Raw genomic sequence first — 9,678 nt, 5'->3', positions numbered from 1 at the left:
GAAAGAAAGAAAGAAAGAAAGAAAGAAAGAAAGAAAGAAAGAAAGAAAGACAAAGAAAAGGAAAGGGAAAGGAAGAAAGAGTATCCCACATGGTCAATAATTAAGGGAAATAAGTATTGTAATACATTGCTAATAACCACAAACTATAGAAGTTAATTTAAAGTCTCTAAATGTCTGTATTTTAAAGACACAAATTATTATGAACTCCACTGTCTGGGTGCCTCCCTCACCTCCAGCTTCTGCACTGACCAAGTAGAGTTACAACTTCTTGCCCCGTGGAGGTGATGCGGAATTGAATGAGCTACTTCAGGTAGGGCACTTGACACTCATGAGGACCCACACAGCATGAACTGTCATTTTCTTTATCATAATGATGATGATGGTGAGAAGGAGGAAGAAGATAATAGACGGGTAGATAGATAGATGGAAGAAATGCTCATTGATCATGCAATCCAGTGGCTGTGCTCCCCTATGCACCTTCACTACTGGTGATTCTGGGAAGCCTTTGCGGGATGAGGCTAAAAAGCTTGCTTTTCAAATAAAGACTTGAAATCAGGCACAACACAGTCACATGCCCTAATTTTCTAGAAACACACACACCCAAAAAGTATGGATACAACTGAGATTTAATAATTATAAAAATATGAATAACATACATTAACAAATTTAAAATCAAGAGGATATGGATGCACTGATAAAAAATATTTTAAGAAGCTATAATTGATATAAGAAAAAAATTAAAAATCTGGATATGCTAACAACCATTACATATGGTGCTGAAATCTGCCCCTTTTCACTTGCCCTCTCCCCAAAATGTGCCCAAGCTGGATGCTCTTGGAAGTGAAACCAAACTTTCAAAGAGCAGATTATCCTTGCCTCAAAAAAGCGGGTTCAGGAAATGGGAAAGAGGGAGAGGGATCTGACTCATTTCTGGTGATCTTGACACCAAAATAAGGAGAGATGCTCATAGACTAGCTTTTCTTTAAATATAGATGAATATCTCCTAAGTGAAATGAGTCAATCCCAAGAACATATTTAAAATTATGATACGGCGGGGCATCTGGGTGGCTCAGTCGTTGAGGGTCTGCCTTCGGCTCAGGTCATGGTCCCAGGGTCCTGGGATCGAGTCCCACATCGGGCTCCCTGCTCCGCGGGAAGCCCGCTTCTCCCTCTCCCTCTCCCGCTGCTTGTGTTCCCTCTCTTGCTGTGTCTCTCTCTGTCAAATAAATAAATAAAATCTTAAAAAAATAAAAAATAAATAAAATTATGATAAGGCTTACCCCATAATACACAAGAATGATTCATCATCAGAAATCTATCACCAAAGTCGCCACATTAATAGACAAATTTTATGTGATTATTTCAGTAGATGTAGGAATAACACTTGATGGAGTTCAATATTTTTTCATGATAAAAACTCTTAGGAAAACCAGAACATAGGCTGGAAGACAGTGCGTGAACAGAGAAAGTCCACGTAGGTGAAGTAAGGTTCCTGTTATGTCTCAGATACTGGTGGAGTCTCATCTTGTCATGAAGATATTTATATTTTGTAAAACACAAGTTTTATAATCACTAGGAAAAGAAGAACAGTCTTGAGGCTTATAAACGATGAACCAAGTTCCCCTGTCATCTGCTAACTTGGGACCTGTTGCAAAATTGTCATAAATAAATTAAAAGTGGGTGTTTCTGGAGGTTATGGATACAGACTACAAAACAAAAGAAATGGTTGAAAATTCAGCAAAAACAATGCTTGCACTTTCTCATTGTGAGGATTTTGAGAATGTATGCAGGAGCCAATTTGAGTTCTTATCTCTTCTAGTCTCTCGATGGCTTTGCCCTGGTCGTGAGTGCAGAAGGCATGATATTTTATGCTTCAGCAACAATCGTGGACTATCTGGGCTTCCACCAGGTAAAAACAGCTCTTCGACCTGCTATGCAGTGGGTTCCACTGTCTTGCACATGCTTACTGTCTTCCAGCCTTAAACATCTGCAAAATCGGGCTTTTCTTATCACAGAGCTTTTCTCAGGTAAGGATTTTCACACCCCGGCTTTGTCTAGGGTTCCAGGTCGTGCAGAGATGTGACAATGTCCAGGGTGTCACAAGTGTACGGGGCAGTGAATTTTGCTGCCTGTGCCCCCACCACACATCTCACATTCAGGTGAGGGGCTGGTGAGCACCAGGGCGCCTCTCCTTGCTGTAGCATCACTGTCTGGAACCTCAGATTTGGGGCACATTCAGGAAATAGCGTGTTCTGGAAATGCCCTTATTGATTCACAGATAATTCATTTGGTCCGTTACCCCAGGCCTGCCCAGACTGGATGATTCCAGACATTGGGGCAGGGCTCTGGGGTTGAGGCCCATCAAACACTGGGATCCTCCTCCAAGAAAAGGTGCAATAAAACCCCCCACCCATGGCCAGGGAGGGCAAAGGAAACTTCTCTGCCTGGCCTCTGGGAAGGGAATGAAGAGAAATCCAAAGCTTGAGCCTGAAGTCCAAATCCAAATTCACACTCTTGCATAGTGCAGGCCCCCTAGTCCAGAGCTAGTGGTGGACAAGTAAGATCTCGGGGCCTCAGGGAGACACAAATGTGACCCTTCAGCAGCAAGGCCACAGCCGTTCTCATAAAGATACCCCTCTGAAGAGGGGTTCAGCATGCAAAATTATGAACACACTCCATTCAACATACAAATAGGCGGATTAGAGAGAGAACAAAATACAACTTTGAAAAATGAGGCATACAGTGTGTCTGTCAGGGTCCTGTTTGGAGGCAGAAATTGTGAAGTGATTTGAGTGGCTTAATATAAAAAATGGATACTAGTATAAAGATCATTAACTAGTAACACAGGAGCACAGAGGGTGGAGCCCTCAGGAGGCTGGGCGCTCCAGCAAGGAGCACATTCTGGAGACGCCCTCACTGGTGAGGGTGAGGCCTTGGCCTCTGGGTGATGGAGAGGTCAGTGAGGTGCCCCAGGCCAGGGCTAGCCAGCAGGAAACTGCCCACTGGGATGCTGGCCAGACTTTCGGGGAGGCTACCCATGGTGGGGAGTCCAGGGCTGGGTGTGGCCAGCACTCGAGGGGCCCAACCTCCCTCCTACAGTGCCGGGAGTACCTTTGCCAGCAGAGGGGAAATGTGTGCAGGATCCGGGATCAGAGCCAAGTGATGAATGAAGCTTAGAGGCAGTACATGGAGTTAATAACAAAAATCTCACTGGATGGGTGGAAGATCCAGGGCGTGCCCAGAAGCAAAGGGTGGTGGAAGCCAAGATCAGAGAATGTGGGTCCCTGACACATGTGAAAATTCAAGTTGGCCTGAGGCCCCTGAAGCTGATTGGAGCATTTGATCTAATTTCCATGAAAACTGTCATTTTGACTCATTTCCAAAACCTAAGTGGCTGTCACCGTACAGATGATTCTGAGAAGCAATTCCTCTTACACCCACCTCTGCATTTGCTTTCCTACCGCCTGAACCCAGGACCGAATGGCTGACACACCCTCTCCTGACCAGGCCTCTTCTCTGCCACTGGCTCTTCCACAGGACAGCCTGCGGCGATAGCCAACCACGTGGCCTGGGTCAGCCCCTGCAGCACATGCAGGTGTAGCCCCGGCAAGGACCCCACAGATATGGCCAGCGTGTGGCGAGTAGATGAAGCGTGGTGGGCGTGACCTCCAAGAGGCACTCCTGGGACTGCCCTGTCAGACCAGGGGGTAGAGCCTCAGCTCTGCTCTCTCTGAGCCTCCTTTTCCTCCTCCACATACAGAGCACTGGACAGAGCATTAGCCACCTGGTGCCAGTCAGGGGGAAGCATCCGTACCACCAGCCCTGCTGCAGGGGAGGCTGCCTGTTGGCTGCTCGTGGCAGTGGGTGACGACAAGGCTCCCATCACTGTGTCCTTGTGTCCATCTCCACCTCCTGAAGACATGTGGGGCAGGTGTCAGGAGATTTGAAGTGGTGGGGCATGCATCGCCCACTCCAGACAGATGAGCTCCCGGAGTGGCGGCCTGAGGCCCTTCCTCCCCACTTTAGCCTTCTGCACGTGCTCTCAGGGTTGCCGAGCTCTCTGGCCATAGGGCCCCCTCGTGCGACACAGAGCTCAGGGGTCCCTTGATAGCTGCTGCCAGGCTGTGGACATGGTATGATTCCAGCCCCCAAATGATGAATCCTTTTTTTTTTTTTTTTGTCCTTTTGATTGCATGTGCAGGGTCAAATCTAGGAAAACAGGGTCTGGTCCGCCTTTTCCATGGTCAGAATTCCCTACAGTTCCTATCACTGTCTGCTGAATTGCCCTGTGAATTCTCCAGACACAGCCAGAGCTGCCTGCCTTCAGCCAGAATCCGGGGGTGGCTTTGGTAATAAATGCAAGTGTCCTGAGGAGCAGCTTTGGTCCCAGGTCTAAACTTACTCCCTGGATTCTCTGTTTTCTTGGAGCTTGGTTATTTTCCACCAAGTGTTAGACGTAAAATAAAGTTTTGCCTTTTATTATGAGGAAATTGTTTCCAAATGCCATTAAATCAGGCATTGCCTCTATGCAAAATATTTCGGGAAAATATTAGAACAGCTTTGTGCTGTTGTGAGCTTCTTGTGCAAAATACTTAACAAAAGTCGGGAACTGATTATTTTAGTATGTTCAGGTTCAGGAGTCTTTGTGATGAACAAGTAGGTTTTAGATGCATATTTTAGTTGCCGTCTACATTTATTAATTCAAGAAGTGGTCCATTCCCTCAAAGGCCGGCAGTTGGGGGCAAACTCCCCAGGTGAACCAGGGTGAGGGCACTGGAGCAGTTAAGAGTCCCACAGGCTAGGTAACAGCCTAGGTAACACAATTTGCACAAAAAGTAAAGAAGACAACTGCTGGAATGAGGTTTGTAAAAGTTAGTAATAGTTTTATTCCTAACTCCGTAAATGATGGTTTAGAGCTAAAATAAAGGCTTCACTTGATCAGAGCTGTGTTTGTTTTTCCACTATTTGTTTTTTGCCCCACTATTTGAACAATTACTATTGTAATTACTATTACTTGTCACATTTCCCCACCGTTTATTTTTCTTGACCTTGCTTTGTAGGGAGCAGACTCTGGGAGATTAAGGGAGACTAAGGGCAGTCAGTCATGCCACACTAATTATTATACCTTTATTCCCCAAAACTAAAAAATATTCACATCTATATGTCTGTAAATTTGTCTGAGTCAGAAATATCTTTTCCAGTTTTATTATGCCCTCCCCCTAGTTGGTCTGTCTCCTGTTTTGGTTAAACCACAGACCCCCTCTTGCATGTTAATTCCACACATCCCTTCCATTAATTAACTAAGGTGTGGGGAGACATGAACAGGGCATCCAGGGACACCCACCTTTCTGGGATTCTACAAAGTGTGGGGTCACCCATTAAAGCTCACAAGAGAATAACTGAATGACAGTGCCTGTTTATTAAGTCACCATGGGAACTATGATTACCCCATGCTCACAGGTCAGCATGGTCTTTTCCTTTCATCAAAACTATAGAAGGGAAAATGCCATCCATCTACAGCAGGATAGAAGAACACTGGAATTCCCAGTAATGAGTCAATCAAGTGGTATGCAGTACCTCACAAGAAAATAGAAAACATTATTTATAGAATTTAAAGAAGAACCAGACAAACAGAAGGATATGCCATATTTGTGAATTGGAGGGCTCCAATTATCATTATAAAGATGTCAGATCATGTTATAGAGGTAATGACATAAAAACCGAGCAGCTTTTTAGGTGGAAATGGACAAGCTTTTGGGAATGCAGAGAGCTGAGACTATCTAGGACCACCCAGAGAGAACAAGGAGGCAAGAGTGGTGGTTACTGGGCACTCAAGTGCTGGACACAAGACTTCCTGTAAAACCCAGTTGCTGGGACAGCGTGGGGTCGGCACAAAGGTTGATGAACAGACTCACGGGACAGAACTGGAAGCTCAGGGCAGAAGCTCAGTGTGCACGGGTGTGGGAGTTCTAACAGAGGGGGCACTGCCTGGTGGCGGGGAAGTGGTGGTCTTGTCAACAAATGGAGTTGGGTGAACTGGATCCACATGGAAAAAAATGAATCCTGACTCTTACCTCACACCATGCACAGTAAATATCAGGTGATGGTAGAAGTTTCTAGGAGCTTCAGGACAGAGTTAGGGGATCGGTGAGGAATAATGAGGACAACACCCCACCCATGAGGAAAGACTGATGAATCGGCTGCGTTAGATCCACTAAGAGAGCAGGAAGGCAGGCCAGGGAGTGATGATGTCGGCAGCAGAGCCCACCCAGTAGGGGACCCATGTCCAGAGCAGTTGAAGAACAGGAAAATCAGCAGTCAAACTGGGGGAAGGACCAAAAAAGGCAACATGTGCACACCCACATGACACGTGTACACATGCACACACTTGCACCTGAAGACCAATAAATATGTGAGAAGATGCACAGTTTCACTGGGCTTTATGACAGGCAGTGAGAAAAAAACCACACTGAGAAACTGTGACACATGCACCACAGCGGCTCAGATAAAGGCAGCTGGGAAGGCTACATGCCAGCCAGAATGTAAAGCGACTGGCCTGGCATTCACCGTGGCAGCAGCATACTTGTGCACTCACTCTGGAAAGTTGCTTGGTGTTGTCTACTAAGGCTGGCCCTCTGCCACCCCCGACCCACCCAGGTGTGCACCCAACAGAGATGCACTCAGACACAGTAGTGGCATGTGGAAGGGGCCAAGTGGGTTAATCAGGTGGAAACACTCACCCTGTGGGCACGAGAAACTGCTGCCACACACACGGCATGGGTGAACGTTACAACTGTGATGTTGAACAAGAGGACAGACATCGAAGAACAGCGTTCCGTTTACAAACATAACCAGCCTACAGCACGCGCCGTCTGCACCATGGCCGCCGCCCTAGAGGGAAGGGGGTTCTGAGGAGCTTTTGTGTCCTGTTTCCTGATCTGAGTGTTGGTTACACTGAGAACTCACTCCTCCAACTGTATGCTTTTGATTTGGGCACTTTTCAGCCTGTATGTCACACTGAATCTCAGTATTATTATTATTAGGAAAGTGTCCCTGTGGGAAGGGCACTCGTGCTCATAGGGCCTCCGGGTGAGGTACGAGCAGGCAGGCGAGAGGGGAGCCACCAGGTCTTGAACTGGAGGGAAAGCCTGGTGCGTCCACTTTCACTATGAGTTAGTTTCTGCCCATTGGCCCCAAGTTCATGTCCAGAGCCTCTGACCCTAGACGACAATGACCAAGGACAACAAGCATTCTGACCTCTCTGACCACTTCCTTCTCTGAAAACATAGTCCCTTTGGACTAAGGAATGCGCTGGTGATTGTAGTACCAAGTAGCTTTCAAGTTACGATTATGTCCCTTTTCTACCTTCCTGCAGTTGAATCTTGTTTGACATCTGGGGGTCCCAATGAACCCTAGGCATGGAGTTTCAGGCAAGAGTACAGCCACTTGAAAACGTGGTAGGTCTCATCCAGTCTGGGTGAATTTACTAGTTACTTTCTTTAAAAGTAACCAATTTCTGGTCTTGATTTTTCAGGAACTTTCCCTCCATCTAATTATTGTAATGATCCTGTTGGGAAATGACACAAACTTAGAAATGGCCCGTTCCGAAGAGATCACTAATGGCACCTGCCAGGTTATTCAGGTGTTGTTGGGCCAGGCTCTCAGTGTGGATAATGGGTGACACTGTTCAGTTAAGGGGAGGTAAGGAGGAGACGTGCACCACCCTCTGAGAACACTTCTGCTGACCATCCCAATAGTCATGTTCCTCAGAAACCGGTCTCTGTAGCTCCCAGTTGTGGCCTCTGCACCCTGAAGTGCAGCTTCTCAGTGTAGACCTGGTGCCTTCGAGGGTCGGCCTCTGTGTTCAGGGCTCAAGTAGGTGGGAGGACAAAGGACCAGAGAGAGGGCAGGAGACCAGCAGTCCTTGTAGCATTGTAGAAGGAAGCAGCAGCCAGGCCTGGAAGTGCTGGGATGAAGGAAGTCACTGGCCAGGAGGCCTGGCCAGGCTCTCATCTGCTCTGATGCTTCCCAGCTCACCTGGCAGCTCCTGTCTCACCTTGTGACTCTGGTCTCACCTGGCAGTTCCCACCTCACTTCTCAGGGAGGCTTTCCTAATAAACTTTTGTGATAGGATGAAAAGTGCCCACATCATAAACACACAGCTTGATGAGCTCTCGGAGTCCTGGAGAAAAGTGAGTATCCTGGACCCAGAAGGTGTTTGGTCTCCGAGCCTCCTGCTCTGTCCCCCGAGAGCACTGCCTGGGTGAGTGGGAGGCTGGGGGCTGGGGGGCCTCGCATGAGTCAAATGCCAAACTCCTGCCTTTCCCATGAGACATCTTTAGAGGGCAGTGAGTGAGACAGGTTTTGCAATTATTAATCACTGGAATAAAAAGCATGCAGATTCACTTAGTTTAAAACAATGTTGCAGACGGATGTGATGCACCAAAACATTTACGACTATATCCACGTGGATGACCGCCAGGACTTCTGCCGGCAGCTCCACTGGGCCATGGACCCTCCCCACGTGGTGTTTGGGCAGCCCCTGCACTCAGAGACAGGTGGGTCTTTGGGTCTTCTGTGGGTCTAACCAAGACTTGGAACGGTTCGTGTAAACGTGTGGATGCCTCTGAGAAATTTCCATCATGCTTTGTCATCTGCCTTTGCTTCACACTGAATGCAGTGCCTGACATTTCTCTCCTTCGGGGACCCCCTCCCACACACCCCTCCCCTCTGCAGGGGTCCGCACTCAGCTCTCTGGTTCCTGCGTGCATGTGGCTTGGCTGGAGCATGAGACCACTTCACAAGAAGCTACAGTACTTATCTCTCATTTTGCAAACTCCCCCTCAAGATGCACATCTTCCAGGAAATTCCTTTGGCCCATATTAGATTTACCTGAAAAAAGGCCTAAAGATTATTGTCTGCTCAGAGACACTGCCCCTTGTGGGCAAGCCCCCCTGCAAAGGGTTTCCTCCAGGTCTACGGCCCCTGCCCCATCAGGACACATGCGGCAAGCACCCACCTCTGTGAGGGGTAGTGGAGCAGATGGGAGGCCAAGGGGAGGGGTGGTGTCCACTGGGGGGGTCCCAGCTCTTCCACACACTTCCCCCAAAGTTGTAAACAATTCAAGAAAAGCTTCTCCCACAATCTCAGGTAACAGCATGATTTACCTCGCAAAGCTGAGTGAAAAAGAAAACCCTGGGTGCCAATATGCAATATCATTTTATAAAGCTCAAAACAAAACTGGACAACAGGGTCACAGTCATACGTGCAGTTGTCCTGAGATGGTATTTTTAAGGGCAGAGAACAATGAAGGCAAAATTTGTCAGAGCAACTATCTCTGTCGGGAAGAGGGTGGGCGGGGAGCAGAGGCGGAGGCCAGTGGTACTCAGGGGGACACGCACGCATGTGTGTGTGTGCGTGCAAGGGACGGGGCGGGCATGTGGTGGGGGCATGTGGGGGATGCGGGATGGGTGTGTGTGGCAGGTGTGTGCATGCGGGGGGACAGGGGTGTGTGTGGGCATGTCTGTGGCAGGGTATGTGTGCAGGGTGTGTGTGTGCGTGACGGGATGTGTGTGGGCTGTGTGCAGGGTGTGGGAGAGGGGGTGTGGGTGCTGTGTGTGCACGGCAGGACGCGTGTGGGCTGTGTGTGTGCGCGTGATGGGATGTGTGTGGGCTGTG

At 48.2% G+C, this 9,678-nt stretch overlaps 1 protein-coding gene across 7 annotated transcripts in view; it reads left to right on the top strand.

Annotated features, from left to right (window-relative positions):
• The window catches only part of AHRR (aryl hydrocarbon receptor repressor), an 84,385-nt gene that overhangs the window by 64,753 nt on the left and 9,954 nt on the right, over positions 1 to 9,678 (top strand). For 2 of the 7 annotated variants that reach the window (XM_025867515.2, XM_025867514.2), the window contains exons 5-6: positions 1,820 to 1,909; positions 8,429 to 8,558. The exons of 1 other annotated variant lie outside the window; for it this stretch is intronic. In XM_025867515.2, coding sequence (XP_025723300.1) covers positions 1,820 to 1,909; positions 8,429 to 8,558 — 220 coding nt within the window. Of the gene's footprint in view, positions 1 to 1,819; positions 1,910 to 7,375; positions 7,458 to 8,131; positions 8,193 to 8,428; positions 8,559 to 9,678 lie in introns of those variants that run through there. 4 more of the 7 variants (XM_073891127.1, XM_073891128.1, XM_073891131.1 and 1 more) reach the window with 3 other exon arrangements.

The sequence above is a fragment of the Callorhinus ursinus genome, unplaced genomic scaffold, assembly GCF_003265705.2.
Source record: "Callorhinus ursinus isolate GAN/ISIS: 27379988/994484 unplaced genomic scaffold, GSC_fseal_2.0 scaffold3, whole genome shotgun sequence".
NCBI lineage: Eukaryota > Metazoa > Chordata > Mammalia > Carnivora > Otariidae > Callorhinus > Callorhinus ursinus.
Note: the sequence above shows the minus strand (reverse complement) of the source record. Positions and strands in the feature narration are given on the sequence as shown.